The sequence below is a fragment of the Acomys russatus genome, chromosome 5 (genome assembly GCF_903995435.1).
Source record: "Acomys russatus chromosome 5, mAcoRus1.1, whole genome shotgun sequence".
In the NCBI taxonomy this organism is placed as follows: domain Eukaryota; kingdom Metazoa; phylum Chordata; class Mammalia; order Rodentia; family Muridae; genus Acomys; species Acomys russatus.
In genome coordinates, this window is record NC_067141.1 from 66,302,414 (window position 1) to 66,318,474 (window position 16,061).

The following is a 16,061-nucleotide window of genomic DNA, read 5'->3' on the forward strand; positions in this document are numbered from 1 at the left end:
ACTAGATCACGGAGCCAGCCGGCCAGGCAGACATTCCCCCTCCCCCGAAAGTTCTGCGCAGGATCAGAGGGAAGCGTGCAGGCAGCTGGGAGGTGAGAGAGGAAAGAGCCGAGACTCTCCTACCTGATTTCCTCTTGGAACTGCCATAATCTCTGAAAAAGAAACAACAACAGATAGACATGGTTAGAACTGGCAGGGGCCCGGGGCTTGCTGCAGCTGTGAGGGCGCCCACCGGCGGGCTGCGGCCGCTCCCGGCGCCTCTGCTCATGTGATGCCTAAGCCGAGCCGAGCCGAGCCGCCCGCTCCGCAGTCGCACGCACTGCGCGCTGCTGCGATACCCGCCCGCAGACCCGACAGCCCAGCCTCCCCACTGGGGCGACCAGCCTCTCGCCCCGCCCTGCCTCTCCACAGCCCGCAGCGGACCACGCCCCAGCAGCCTGTCCAAAAGAGCTCACCTTTCCCAAATCCTCACTTGAGAGAGTTATCAGGAGGTTCAAGTGCGCTCCCTAAACAGGGAAACTGAGGCTACGGGAGGGTGGATCATTGCTAGAACCCAGGCTCTGAACCAGTGTAGAGCCCACGCCCACCCCTAGAACACTCCCAGTATTTTGCATTGCTAGCCCGGTGGCATGCTCACACTCCTACAATTAGTCTGTTTGAGTCTTTGACTCAATGGTGCCCTCCCCCCACCCTCCCCTCAAAGCATGCTGGCTGCTTTAAACCACTTCTTTTGGGACTGGCACAAATGGGGGCAAACATCGCCTGCAGGAACAATAGTTTAGCGTTTGTAGTTCTTTTTCTTTAAAGGCTTAGGCTGACACTGAACATTCTGCTCTCCAGAACGCTCTGCAGACATACCAAGGAAGCTGGGAGAGGTAGGAATGGAGACTAAGCTTCTGAAGTGAGCACAGAGTTCAAATCATGTCACTTAAAATAACTGTTGCTAACCTTAGGCATACAACCTGCCCCACACACCATCTTCCATGTCCTGAGTTGGACAGCTTTGGGGTCTGCTCACTTCTGCCCTCCAGGCTCCCACAGACCTAGACTCAGTATCAGGCCGAGGCAGACTCCCCAAAGCTGGCTGCTCCTGCACCCTTCAGTCCTTCAACTTCCCTTTCCCCAGCTTCCTGTGTGCCCACAATCTGAATGGATTCTGTTAATGCCCAGGAAACAGCACAGTAGCCTGCCTGGGACTTATCTGGAGACCAGAGGAACTGCTTTCCTGGTCCTTGGGGACCAAAGAAAATGCCACTTGCTACCCATTTTTGGCCAAGCAAACTAGCTAGCTGGATCTGCTCCCTGGAGGAGGGTCTCCCTGAGAAGGGCAGGGAGAGACTCCCAGCCAACAGAAGTGATTGCTTACACATCACACTGAGAGGCTCAGGCGCTGCCCCGCTGCTCCCTCTCCCAATGGCTGGCTGCACAAGACGCAGGAAGCTGCACTTCTTGTTTGGTATTGAGACAAAGCCTCACCATGTAGCCCAGGTTGGCCTTGAACTTTTGCTTGCCTCTGCCTCGTGAGTGCTGGGGGCTGGCATGGGCCTCCCCTCCTTCCTGTCCAGTTTAAAAGCACCACTTTGCAGATGAGGTTCACTCACTGCCCAGAATCACCCAGAGTGAGGAAGTCCCCCAAGAAGAATCAAATCTGGAGAGCCTGTGGTGGCAGAGGTAGCATTGTGTTGCCTCCTGGAAGAATTAGGGAGGGTGGAGAGCAAGGCTTGGTGGCACAAGTTTGTATCCTATTACTCGGAAGAGAGAGGGCTCGCATCCTGCTTCCCTGGATGTGCTGGCTAGTTTTCTGTCACCTTGACACAAGCTACAGTCATCAGAGTGGAGGGAGCCTCGACTGAGAAAACACACACACACACACACACACACACACACACACACACACACACACACACACACACACACACACCTCCACAAGACCAGTCTGCAGGCAGGCCTGTAGGGCATGCTCTTAATTAGTGATTGATGGGGGAGGGCCCAGCCACTGTGGGTGCTGCCATCCCTGGGCTGGTGGTCCTGGGTTCTATAAGAAAGCAGGCTGAGCAAGCCATGAGGAGCAAGTCGACAGGCAGTACCCTCCATGGCTTCTGCATCAGCTCCCGCCTCCAGGTCTCTGCTCAGCTGAGTTCCTGCCCTGACTTTTCTCCAAGGATGAACAGTGATGCAGAAGCAGAAGCCAAACAAACCCTTTCCTCCCCATTCTGTTCATGGTGTTCCATCACAGCAACAGGGCCCCAACCAGGACACTTGCCGTCGCAGAAGGAAGACGGGCAGGAGCTGCGCCCAAGCCCGCTTGCCCTCTTGATGTCAAAAGTGCTAAGAACTCCCAGCAGGGAAAGGACCATGACATGGTGCCTGGTTCCCACCCAGAGGGAATTCCTTCTCTAGCTTTTCCAGTGAGGCCAAACCAGGGGGGGGGGGGGGCGCAGGACATGGCCGGCCATCCAGAGCCACCATTTCTGCAAAGGGTTTGCTGAGTTCTGGAACTCCGCTGGCCATTCCCAAGGCTGCCAGTGGCCAAGCAGGAGGGGCTCCCTCACTTCAATGGCTACCTTCTCCTTGCTGGAGGCTGCCTAAAGGTTGTCCCTGAGCTGGTTAGCAGCCCCAGTGGGGAGGCCAGCAAGCTGTCCCCATGGGGACAAGGAGGAATAAGTCACATGTCTGGAGTGCCTTTGTAGCAAAGCAGCACACTGGCGAGTCTTGGGCTGACCATTCCATAGCCATCATCTAGAAAGCTGGCTAGAAACTCAGGGTGGAGCCGCCCAAACCTACTTGGTTGTCTGTGCTTCCCTGGGATTCTGGGGCTGAGCCAGGGTTGCATAAGCACCAGGCCCCAGCCACCTCTTAAGAATATCTGTGTGAAGAAGCAATGTGTTCAGATTTCCAGACAAAACTCTGGCCTTGCCCTACAATCAGAGCCTGTAGCCCTTCTCCCAGGATTCCTGGCTCTCTCTCCCTGCAGGTACCATGTTCTCTTCTTTCAAGTAAGAAAGGCAAGGATGAGAGATACTTCCTTGTCCAAAATCAGGCAATGAGTGGGTGTGGTTGGGTTGGGCCCCAACAGGGAACCCTGGTTTAGCTCTGGGGCTACACACTAACTCTCAAGCCCCACCCTCTTGGAGCTCTGGATGCAGGAGTAGAAGGCAGAACCCTGGGGCCTGACAAACAGGTGGGTAGGAGAAGAGATGAGGTGGGGGTGGGGGCGGGGTGTACAGGGCAGCCAGTTTATAACCGAACGTTAGGGGGGCAGTTAGAGGAACCCATAAGGTGCCTGACTTCCAGCCCAGAGGAGGCATTGCCCTAGTGGAAAATCTTTTGGAGGAGGTTTCCGGTTGGGCACCTTTCAGCAAAGCCATTTTGTATTTTTAGCTGCTGAAATGCTGAGTAGCAGCTTAGGTATCTGGGACTCCCCCATCCCGCCCCTCACATGCCAGGCAGGATATGGAAAGGCCGGGCTCTCCCACCTCAGGCACACCCACTCTCACTGCTCTTCAATCAGTCAGTTCTGGCCTGATAGGACATGGGGGACCCTCTGGTGGCAGGGGGAGGGGGGGACGGGGGGAGGGAGGTCCAATTCCCCAGCAAGTCAAATCCCCTCCTCACTTGATTGTAGCTGCCTTGACTATGCTCCACTCCCGGGAAGTCACAGTCTAGCCTGCCTCGGACCTCCTGCTGAATCACTAAGTCCCAGGGAGCCACAGGAAGGAGCAGAGGACGGAGGACAGCATCTCCCTTTCAGGATGCCAGAAGCTAATGTAATTGAAAAGGTCTCCCAGGCTCCAGCAGGCCAGCCAGCCTTTTAGCTGGCCAGGGGTGACTAAGACAACAGGCAGCAACTGTACTGAGGAAATTGGAGCAAGGGTCCTGTGGGGAGCAAACTGGGCAAAATGGGACTGGTGTGTCCTGTGTGGTCCACAGGTTGGACTGTAGTAGAAAAGGCTGAGTTCCACCTTACTGCTCTTTATCTGAGTCTGCAAAGGGAGAGTCTCCTCACCCTGAGGAGATGTGATCAAGGTCATGAGAGGCAGGCTGCTTGTGGTGATGACCCTGAAGCTCCACTTCTCCACCACAGGATGAGGACAGTCACAGGGCCAACGCCCAGGCTTTGGGGAGGATGGAGAATACGGCGCTGCTGTACTGGACTGTTGAGGAAGCCAAACAACAGCCATCGTTGGGAGTTCAGCTTGACCGTTTACACCCCTCATACAAGGGTGGGCGGGGCTGTGAGACCCCTCCTGGGTATCCAGATGCACCATACCACGCGCAGTATGCACCTCTGCCCCAATCGCACATGGCCTGGGAGAGGGGCTTGAGTATATAGTCCAGGGAAGACTAGGGGAAGGAACTCCTCCTATGAGGCCATGACAGAGCCGTTGTTCCTGCAGGGTAAAGACTTTCTGGTGTGGCCTTTTTTTTTTTTTTTTTTTTTTTTTTGGTTTTTCAAGACAGGGTTTCTCTGTGTAGCCTTGGCCATCCTGGAATCACTTGTAGACCAGGCTGGCCTCGAACTCACAGCGATCCGCCTGCCTCTGCCTCCCGAGTGCTGGGATTAAAGGCGTGCGCCACCACACCCGGCATTCTGGTGTGGCCTTTTGAGGGGGAGCCCCCACACACCAGAAAGTAACCCCCAACCTCTGCTTTGTAAGGAAACTCAATAACTGCACTGGTTCCCCCAGAGTGAGCTCTGGTGGAATCTTGCTTTGATTCATCAGCTGAACCTTAGGGGTACAGTGTATGGGGCCATGTCTTCCCCTGGGGAGGAAGTCAGGCAGCAAGTGTGCTGGGAAAAAAAACACGGCCTTGTAAAAGTTATCTTTAACTGTCACTATGACATACTCAAGGATCACCAGGAGGCCGGCCTCCAGGCACACCTTTAAGCACTCTAGATAGCAAAAGTTTCTTTTAAACTTGGGGTGCTTGGCTCAGGAAGAAGGCTCAGCAGGCAAAGGGGCTTGCAGCCAAGCCTGATGACCCAAGTTTGAGTCCAGGGATCCACATGGTAGAAGGAGAAAAATGGCTACAAAAGTTGTCCTGACTTCATATGCTCTAGTCTCAGTCTCTCCCCCACCCTCTCTCTCTCCCTCTCTCTCTCTCACACACATACATACACACACATACACACTAAAAATGTTTTTTAAGTTTTAAAAACAATCTGGGATACGCCTGTAATCCCAGCACTTGGGGAGGCAAAGGCAGGCAATTTCTGTGAGTTTGAAGCCAGCCTGGTCTACAAAGCGAGTTCAGGACAACAGGGCTCAGTTACACAGAGAGACCCTGTCTTAAAAAACAAAACAAAACAAAACAAAACAAAAAACCAAAAAACAGTTTTTAAAAACGAGCTCCTGAATGCAAACATATATATCACCATTACGCTGTGCTTCCCAGCCCAAGGCCTTTAAAAGAAACACAGGCCTTATCTGCAGGTTTTAGGGTGATTCTTGAGCATAGGCCTGTTCCTCTAGCACTGCCTGTTGGGGGTCTTATTAGCCATTAGCCCAGGCTGATCTTAAACTGGAAACCCTCCCGCCTCAGACTTCCCAGGGCTCAGATTGCAAGTACGCATCAACCCTTGCAGCTTCAGCTTCTTTGCTCTCCCGTTCAGTTCATTCTCCGGGCCAGGCCTGTGCTCTTCCCTGGGTGTTCTGGTGACACAGGAGAGGCTGCAGCGGCGGCCAGGGAAAAGACTTGCTCGTTTGTGTTAGCTTCTGCACCTCACTCTGATGGCTAGTGAGGGAGGAGGGAGTCACTAATTTAATTCAGGCACACCTGTGAGGGATTTCTCGGCCAGACTTTGCAAAGATTATCTAGGTTCAGATAACTGAGGTAGAAGAACCCAACAATATGGCCACCATCTTTCTTTAGACTGGGGTCCCCCAGAGTGAAGAAAATGGTGGTTTTCCGTGGGATTTTATCACAGCCTGGGGAAAAGTAAAACAAAACAGCTCCTCTCCCTATACCACCCTCTTGGAGATCTCTAGCATTTGGCCTTCGGAGCTGAGGCAGGTGGATGAAGAGACCAAGGTCCTAAGGGAGCAAGTGGCTTGCCCAGGATCCTGAGGTAGACTGACACAGTCCTGACCCCCAGTGCTCCAGTAGGACTGCACCAGGGCCTGCCAAGAACTGGAGTGGGAGAAGAGGACACCAGCAGCAGCAGCAGGCTCAGACTGCCAGAGTGACAAGGAAGGCAGGAAGAGTTTGCTGAGGCTGGGGAGAAGGGAGTCAGGGAAGCTAGGTCCAGGGTGGCCATGAGGAAGGATGCTAGGTCCTTGCAGGTAGAATCTGGCAAGCGAGCAAGCAGAGCAGCCTGAAGCCTCTATGCCTGCTCCCCCTCCCATTGGGGATGCCTTGGCACAGAGCTAGCTCAGGCTTGCACTTCCATCCCACTGTCCTTGCCCTGCTGTCTGCTGGCTGACTTTGGCTGTGTGGCCTGGGGTGCCCATCTGCAGGTCTGCTGCTGCTGCTAAGAACTGCTTACTTGCTGCCAGGTGGCTGACTTGGGGTGACTTTGAGAGCTGGGACACGGGTACGCCTGAGAACAGGCGGGCTGGGGAAGACTATTGTGCAAAACCTTCACTGAGGCAGCTAGTCCAGGAGAGAACGTGGTAATTCTGACCAGCCCTCAACCTATAAGCACGTTGTAAGCTGCTGCTGTGCGACCTTGGGGCCTGCACAGGTAGGCACAGGAGAGCCTGGTTGACAGGTTTGTGGTGCAAGTGGGCATCATGCCACACAGTACCAAGTGGAAGGTAACATTCTCAGACAACTGATCCTGAGAGTCACAGGGTCCTGGGGCTGAAGCAGGGTACCCTCAAGGAGGCCTTTTGAATCCAAACAGAGGACAGGAGCAAGGGGAAGGTTCCAGGAACAGAGACAAACGGCTTCCAATACAGGCAAAATTGACCTCTGTAAACAGGTGACTTGGTGGAGGGACAGATGGACTGGGTTTGAAGGTCTAGCTGTGAAATCCAGGGTTCGGAGCAGGGAGGGAACTGTACCGAGTCCAGCTGAGGAAAACTGTTGGAACTAGGAAAGGCAGATAGCTATAAGGAGAGCCTAGGGCTGGGCTCTGCTCTGCCAACAGGATCGGCAGCCCTGGGTGAGCCACCTTAAACTATTCATTTTAGCTAGGCATTGCAGGGCATAGCTGGAGTCTCCATTTGGAAGATAGAGGCAGGAGAATTAGGATCAGAAAAGGTTTTCCTTTTTACTAATTAATTAAAGAATGCTGGGGTGTTTTCGGAGAGTCTCGTGTAGGCCAGGTTCAACTCACTTTTGTGGGTTGATCCTCCAGCCTGTGCCTACAATGTGCTAAGATTACAGGAGACCTACCATTCCCAGCAAAACCAACTCTCATCAAATAAACACTTTGTAGTGACCTCTGTGGCTGATTCCAACAGGCACTTTGTTTGTTTGTTTGTTTGTTTGTTTGTTTGTTTTTTAAGACAGGGTTTCTCTGCGTGGCCTTGGCTGTCCTGGACTGACTTTGTAGACCACACTGGCCTGGAACTCATAGCGATCCAGCTGCCTCTACCTCCCAAGTGCTGGAATTAAAGGCATGCGCCACCACACCCACCTAGGCACTAAAAAAAAAAAAAAAAGATTTATTTATTTATTATGTACAGTGTTCTGCCTACATATACATTTGCAGGCCAGAAGAGGGCACCAGATCTCATTATAGATGGTTATGAAGCACCATGTGGTGGCTGGGAATTGAACTCAGGACCTCTAGAAAAGCAGCCTCTGAGCCATCTCTCCAGCCCCCAACGTTCTGTGAAATGTCAGTAGTCAGCCCATCTGTCTGACTCCTCATGTTGGGTTGTGATGTGAGATGTGTTTCCTAATTGGCAGGGACATTTTAAAAACACTGACAAGAACTCTGGGCTTTGCTTTCCCCAACTCTAGAAGGAGGCTGCTCTGAGGAGCTGACAGAGCTGCTGTGTCACTCTGGTTCTGCCTGAGACACACACAGAAGGAAGGAACATGGTCTTCTTGGAGCCAAGTGAGTACGTCTGAGCAAAGGGTGCCCCAGGTCAGCTGAGGTCTGCAGAGCTCTGGGAGCTTTCCTTTCCCCCATAGCCTGGAGCTAGGTTTCTGTTCTGGCCTTTGAAAGCCTTTGCACAGCATGGTCTCAAGAGGCAGCGACCTCCAGGCAGGACAGAGGGAGCATGGATGCCATTCTATACCCTCATTTGTGCCCGATCTAAATTGCTGCACTGAAGGCTCTTGTGTCCAACAAGAAGAATCTGGCCTTTCTCTGCAAGGCCTGCGTTTTCCAGGGTGCTGAGAATGGGCCCCATTGTGACCATGTGGATAGCCCAGGGAGGCCAGATTCCTGCCCTGGGTGAAAAAGCTGAATTCCTGGGGGGAAGAAAGGGGTCTTGGGTCCTCTAGCCTGTAAGCCGGCTGTTATGACCATCACAGACCTCAGAAGACAGCACACACACACACACAGAGAGAGCGAGAGAGAGAGAAAGAGAGAAAGAGAGAGAGGGAGAGAGAGAGAGATTGCTCCCAGAGTCTCTCTCTCTGCTGCTCTGTCCACAGAGAATAGTAAAAAAAAGAAAAAAAAAAACACTGTCTGTCTGTGTCCTCTGGCTTGTCCACCACGGTGGGCAGAGGCCATGGCTGTGTCTGAAGCTCCAAAGTCTGGGCCTTGGAGCAACCAGTGAGGAGGGAGAGTGGGGGGGGGGGGGGGGGCGGTGCTCAGAGCCTGGTCTAGCCACCTGCCACTTCGGAGCTCCCTGAACCTTCAGTTATGAAGAGGCTACAAAAATTCCTGCTTGACGAAGTTGGCCTCAATTTGGGCCACGTGCAAAGCTCTTAGCATGGTATTAGGCACATGGGGAAGACACCAGCTGAAAGCCTGGGATAGGGGCTAGACCTGGAGTGTGGACGGTGGCCCTCTCTCACGGGAATGGATGCCAACTTAGGGTCATGAGAGCGAGCAGAGCCTGATTCTCACCTGTGTACCTTAAAGAGTCCTACCCAATGGGAAACTCTGACAAGCAGTCTATGGGAGAGATGGGGAATGAAGAACCACAAAGCTGAGCTCCTCAGAGAGAGAAGGCGGGACAGACCTACTGCCAAGGGGTAGTACAAGTTCTGCCTTAGGGCACTGACATCCGGCCGCTGCCTCTGCTGCCCCTTAGGTGGTTCATGGATTTCTGAAGGACTCAGAAGTATCAATCACAAAATATAGTGATGGGGTTCCACTGTGAAGTCCACATGGAGGATGGCAAAGCAGCCCTTCCATGTTTGGAGGCATTCTCTGTCTCTTTCAGAGTCCACTGCTTATCCCCCCTCCCCCCCCAGTTAATCCATCATGTACCCTCCATCCATCTCCACCCACCCATCTTCCATCTTCTATCCTTCATCTGTCACACATCCACTATCTATCCAACACTCACTCTTCATCCACATCTTAGCTGAGAGGTTGTTACAGACTCATTCCCGTGCCTGAAGCAGGAGCGCGGCAGAAGATACCCCGCCCTGCCCGAAAGCGTGCATCATCTAGTTAATAAGAGAAGACAAACATGCAAGGAAAGAAAGAAGAACTCAACTTGTGGTTGGATATCAGAAAGCTTTGTCAAGAGTCTTCTGTATTGGAATTCCCAGGGCAGGGGGGTCAGAGTGGCCTGGAGTGGTCAGGGAGGGCTGCTCAGATGAGGGAGGCCCTAAGGCTAAAGGCCAAAAGAGAAAGGACATTTAGAAAATTAGAGCGGAGACAGGAGGGGAGTGGGGTGGAGGGATGCATAGACGCAGGGGTAGGAGTAGGGGTGAGGCAGGAAGGGATGTAGACAGCACGCCTGGGTCTCAACTCAGTCTGGTTTCTCTGTGCATAAGACAGACATACAGGCCCACCTCCCTGTACCTGTCAAGGATCCTTGGCTGTGGGCTCCTAACCTCCCAGGCCTGACCAGTGCCTCAACTTCGGTGTGAAAAGGTGGGAGGAGGAGGAGGAGGAGGAGGAGGAGGAGGAGGAGCTAGAGGAGGAGGAGGAGGAGGAGGAGGAGGAGGAGAGAGAGAGAGAGAGAGAGAGAGAGAGAGAGAGAGAGAGAGAGAGAGAGAGAGAGAAGGTGGGAGGAAGGCAGTCCCTAAGCATCCCCAAGGCCCCCAGGTCCTTGGGGCACATGCACTGCTCTGGCAGGGCTAGGGTCCTGAAGGTCATAGTTTCTCCCAGGAGGTCGTAGACCCTGTATCTTTAAGACAGATCTTTTACTCTAATTTTACTGATGCGACTCAGAGAGGCCAGGTCACTCTCCTGGTGTCACATAGCTAGTAACAAGGAAGCAAGACTGCAAACTAAGACCTGCCTTGCAGGGCTAAAGAGATGGCTCAGAGGTTAAGAGCACTGCCTGTTCTTCCAAAGGTCCTGAGTTCAATTCCCAGCACCCACATGGTGGCTCCCAACCATCTATAATTAGATCTGGTGTCCTCTTCTGGTGTGCAGGCAGACATGCAGACAGAACACTGTATACATAATAAATAAATCTTTAAAAAAAAAAAAAAAAAAAGAGCTGTCTATGCTTATGGCCATGACAGGTACCTAACTACCCTCTCTCTGGTGTGTCATACCTTCAAGGCTCAGGGGGACAAAGGCCTCTCTTCCAGAAAGTCCTCTCAAGCTTTTGACCTCCAATGTGTTCCAATTCTGCACGCCCCCCACCCCGGGGCACTTTACGAGCTGTCCAGATTTGTCCAGATGACAGTAATGGCCTCTGTTGGCACTATCCAAAGCAGTAAGCACTAGCTCTGATGGCCACTAGGCACCCCCAAGTGTGACTACTACCTCAAAAATGTGACAGCTGGGTGCTGTGGCACGCATCCCTAGCCACAGCACTTAGGAAGCCGAGACAGTACAACTACTGTGAGCTGAAGGCCAACCTAGGTTACAAAACAAAGACACCGTCTCACAAAAACAAAACAACCAGTTACACACACACAAACACACAGAAATCGTGGTACAGGCAGTGCTTACCAAAGTTCAATTCACAGTGCTGAAACAAAAAAAATAAGCCTGGAGAATTTTAATTTTGCTTAAGATTTTACTTTAAAGGAGGGATCACGATGGCCAGTGACTTCTCTGAGCCCAGCTCCTCCCTATAACTCTTGTTGTGGGGCAGTTTCCTCCTAGATTAAAATATTCCATCCTGCAGAGAGGCTCCTTAAGACAGAAAGTAAGCTGCTCAAATAGCTTCAGGAAGTTCCTGGAGCTGACCAGACTCACCAGGTCTCTCCCTCTCTAAGAGTGAACAGTCAAGAGAGCGGTTGTCAGACAAGCCAAACTGCAAACAAGAAGCAGAGATTGGGTAAACAGACTGAAAAGAATCAGAAGCTTGGGGGGCAGGGGGAGGGGGGGAGCCTGCCTGACAGAGGCTTGGGGCAACTGAGGCACCTGGAAAGGACACTCTTCAACCTGTTGAGCTGCCTGCAAGCTATGCAGTGTGCTCTAGGTGTCCAGCTTTTGTGAGCTGTCACTGTACTTGGGTGAGCTTTGGTGCTGCAGCTGTCTGTTTTTGAGTTATTTCTTCTGTAAGTAACCCTTCACTCATATTCCTGTAAGTAACCCAAATAAAACTCATTGGTTCACCAAGTTGGACTTCAGCAGAGTCCTTATTTGCTCTATTTGGCCCCTATCTGGAGTGAATAGATGCATGTGTTTGGTCTCCCCAGGAAAAATGTGTCACACAGCTCTGAATGTCATCTTTCCAAAGTAAAGAGACTCAGCACATACCTCCCTGGAGGAAAAAGGAATGAGTGAAAAAGCATAATAAAGTATGGAGTTAGCAGCTAGGCTCAGCTCACACCATCCTCCTCCTGCTCCATCTCCACGGCTGGCCTCTGCACTGGCCCAGGGGAGCCAAGATCCATAGGCAAACTGATAGCACCATCTGGGACAGGCCACCAGAGGTGGTCACTGAGGGGAGATGAGGAAGTTGGGTTGCTAGAGAGGATGGGCCTGGGAGGGATGTGGGAAAAGTAGCCAGGCTGAAATGATGGAGCATCTCCATAAGATGGGAAGAGGTCCCAGCTCCGTGGGCAGAGTTACTCTGCAGAGAACACAGGGCTGCGGGGTTGCAGAGTTGGGGCCCCAAGACCCCGGGGAAATTCTACTGCTTTCACAGTACCCAGGACTCCCCTCTGCTGCGAGGCTGACTGGCCTCTTAGGTCTCAGGGAACAGGAATGAATGCCAAGTCTAGACGTCTTCAGTGTGGCTGGCCAAGAGGAGGACTTAATGAGGCAACTCCACAAAGGGGCAGGCGGCCACCACATTCCACACAGTGGGCTCAAAATGCAGGCCAGGGGCTCACAGCCAAGGGCCGTCTGCTGCTGAGGAAACTTGGAGAAGAGCCTCCCTGGGGCAGCTTTGGGCTTTCTGATGGCTGAAACTCCAATGGACTCCAACAGCAGCTCCAGCACTGGAGTCAAAGCCCTAGGCTTCAGGTCTTGCTTTGTCTGAACAGGGAGTAACAGCCTTCTTTGTGCCTCAGTTTCCAGGATCCGACTGAGTTCCACCAGCTCTAGGTCTCACACAGACCTGCCTCCCTTCAGGCTTTGGACCCCAGATAGGGGCAGGAATGGTGGCAGTCACTACTGAGCCATCCTCCCTATCCGCAGTAAACACTGCTCCTCAGAGATGGGGAGACAGGGTTAGATCATTTGTTGCACCATTACTAATCCCACCATTGGCAAGAGTTGCCACATTTGTCAAGTGTTCCCACCATGTAGCTTTGAAACCATGTCCTTGAGAGTGCTTGGCTCACCACATGCCTGTGGCAGATGTGCCTAACCCCATGTTATAGAAATTCACCAGGAGGCTGCTCCCCACCACAGCCTTTCCTGTATATGGGCCTCATGGGTTCCCCAAGGTTCCTGCCTTCCTGGACTGGGCACCTTTTCCTGTTCAGCTACTGTACCTGGGACACCAGCAGAGCCTTCCTGGGCGTCCTGGCCTCCTCCAGGGAGCACCGAGCTCATGCCTTGAGGCAGTGCCAGCTGAGCCTCCACTAGGTAGGAGAGCACCAACTAGCTGCTCCTCTCAGCACTGCTATTCAGCCATGGTATCTGCTGAGAACCTACTGGGTGTCAGGCTCAAGGGTCTTGGGTTGAAAAAAGGTTCACTCTAGGGAGTGGAGGACCTGGGATGTAGCCTGGAGGAGGATGCCAAGGTGGCTGTGACAAAGAAGGGAGTGAGGGGTAAATCAGAGGGTGAGGGGCAGATCAGGGTAAGACAGGACCTGAGGTTACAGCTAGGGAAGTAGGGTCCCTAAGAACAGGCCCCTGGGGGCACTTAGTCTCCCTTAGCAAAGGGGGTGCTGGGCATCCCTGTAGTTGGGTAGGCAAGCCTGGAGCTGAGGCTACTGGTTCCTGCCTCCCTCCTCCCTCCCTCCCTCCCTCCCTCCTCCCTCCCTCCCTCCTTCTCCACTGGTGTCATCTCCCAAATGAACTGCAAGAATCAGGTGTGACAGATGACAAACCAAGACATCCATCTCTCTTGGGAGCATTTTGTCTTAAGGGGTGTGTATAATAAGACCCTCATAGTCACTAGGTCTGGACCCAATAGTACACAGACATACATGCAAGCAAAACACCCATAAAACAATGATACTGCAATGGTAAAAATGTTCCCATGGAACCGTGATAACTGCACAACTGAAACTGTGAAAGGCTAGGTGTAGCTTAGTGGTCGAGCACTTGCCTAGCACATGCAAGGTCCTGGCTTCCAGACCCAGCACCATTTAAAAAAAAGTGAATTATAATATAAAAAAACACATAATTATATATGTAAATTATACCTTTCTAAGGGAGATCTCCTGCCCTCTGACCCTCACCACTGAGCTAGGCTCTCAGGCTAACAGCCTGTCAGTGGAGGTTCTAGGCCGGGTGGGACATGGGGTCAGCTGTATACACTCCAGGTCACCACTGCCCAGTGACGCGTGATCTGGCTACCTGGTGGGAGGAAGACTGGGCTTTTCTGAGTGCTTCTAGGAACAGGCTCTCTGATTGCTCAGAGCATATTGTACCCACAAGAGGGCGCCCATCCTTAGACTTTCATCTCAGAGTAAGACCCAGAAGCTCTGGAGGCCAGAGGAATGGTCTCCATGAGCACCCTTGGGGGTCTCTATAGCCACATGCCTTCAGGGTTGGGGGTATAGCCTGTTGCCTCATCTGTAGAAGGGATCACCAACTTCCTAGGAGAATACCAGTAGTTAGACTGGACCATTGCAAGTAGCTGTAATACCCAGTGATACCACCAGGTGGCGAAAGATACACACAGCTCTGAAGTGACGCACTGGTTCCAAGCATCCCAAAGTTAGTCTGGTGCTTTACAGACCGCTAAGGGAACATATCACAGGGTTTTCACAAAGCTTGTACCTCACTTTGAGGTTGTGTGTGTGTGTGTGTGTGTGTGTGTGTGTGTGTGTGTGTGTGTGTGTGTGTGTTTATAGTTATTAGACCTGACTTACTGCTCACTTAGACCACTGAAATAGCTATCTAGTTTTGACAGGCCCACAGGTTGTCAGAGCTTCAGTCCCCATATCTGATGCCAGAGTGTTGCCTTGCACCCACCTCCTCCTAGAATACTTCCTAAGGTTCCTTTGGAGACAGACTCCTGAGGTTTTCTGTGGACTCCCTCTGGCCTGGGTGCCCCCCACCTGCTACCTAACTTGAGTAGCTTGCCATACCCTGGTCTCAGGTTGAATGCCCTCCCCTTATGAGAGCCCCTGACCACCTCGCCAGGCTGGCCTGTTGCTGTGGGTGGCCATGAGCCTACACAACTACTTCTGCCTGCGCCACTGGATCGGCAGCTGTCACTGTTACAGGAGCCCGGGAGCTTTACCGATTCTTAGGCACCGTGCACATGGAGAGAAGCTGGGGCTCCAGTGAGCACCTATGATGCTCCCCACAGGGTGAGCCCATGCCCTGCAGTGTGCTTTCCTCCCTCAGACCATGAGTTCCCTTGCCAGGGACTAAGCTGTGCCTCAGGCACTGACCCTTCGGCCTCACATTGTAAATGGGCAACTGATGAAGAGCTTCCTGCCTGACGTCAGCAGAGAAGGCCCTCCACAGACAGCCTAGGACCCAGCTTTACGTTCAGCTATGACTTGGACTGTCCCTGAGAGGCCACCATCCAGGCAATTACAGATAGAGTAGTCAGCAATGCTAAGAATGAGGCTTTGGACTTTGAGGAGAAAGAGGGCTCACCTATTCCAGCTGGAGACGCCTGGGTGGGAGTAGGGCTCACCTGTCCAGCTGGATGCCTGGGGGGGAGGGGTTCACTTGTCCTTCTGGAGATGCCTGGTTGCGGGGGGGACACTCACCCATCCAGCTGGGGATACCTGAGAGGGCACCTGTGCCTCAAACATGAGAGAAGACGCATGCAGGTATGACAGACACCCACACCCCAACTCCTCCCAAGCCTGGGGGTCAAGAAAGAATAGAAAACACAGCATGAGAAAATCCTAGGACCCCAGCACCCCCATATTTTCACTGCATTCTTGCTTGAGGGGCCTGGAAACCCTGTTTCAGCCTGTCTCCATGTGCCAAGCCCTCACTGGCCTTTGCTGGAGTTGTCAAAGCCAGAGAAGAGTTTTTGAGTCCCCTTGCCTCCTGCTGGCCACGCAGCCTGTCAGCAGACTCAGGAGCTCTGTTCCTCAATGCTGACATCCTCTCAAGCGGGGTGGACACATTTCCTGTGAGCACCTTCCTAGCACCTTCTCACCCGGGTGGAAGGGACCATGGCAGAGGCGGACAGAATCCAGTTACATGGAGTTTTGCGCCCTTCCTCCTCCAGTCTCTCTTGGACCCTGCGTCCAGCTGGCTGTCTTGCCCCTCCCTGTGAAGAGGTTTTCTGCGCATTAGCCAGTAGCAGTGGGTGGGCTGCTAGCAGGACAGATGAGTAGAGCTGTCTAGCTGAGGGTCCAAACAGGACACAGCCCAGCATAAGGTGGGGTTGGCTTTCTACCCCAGTCCCTAAGCCGGAGACCAGCTGGGTGCCTAGCCACCCAAGGGAAGAGCTAGAGTGAGGCCTCCGCGGGATGCCTCC

The 16,061-nt window shown here is 52.9% G+C and overlaps 1 protein-coding gene across 5 annotated transcripts in view; it reads right to left on the bottom strand.

Annotated features, from left to right (window-relative positions):
- Positions 1 to 16,061, bottom strand: part of Sh3pxd2a (SH3 and PX domains 2A) — a 197,635-nt gene that overhangs the window by 77,954 nt on the left and 103,620 nt on the right. For all 5 annotated transcript variants that reach the window (XM_051146743.1, XM_051146740.1, XM_051146741.1 and 2 more), the window contains one exon: positions 124 to 152. In XM_051146743.1, coding sequence (XP_051002700.1) covers positions 124 to 152 — 29 coding nt within the window. The remainder of the gene's footprint in view (positions 1 to 123; positions 153 to 16,061) is intronic.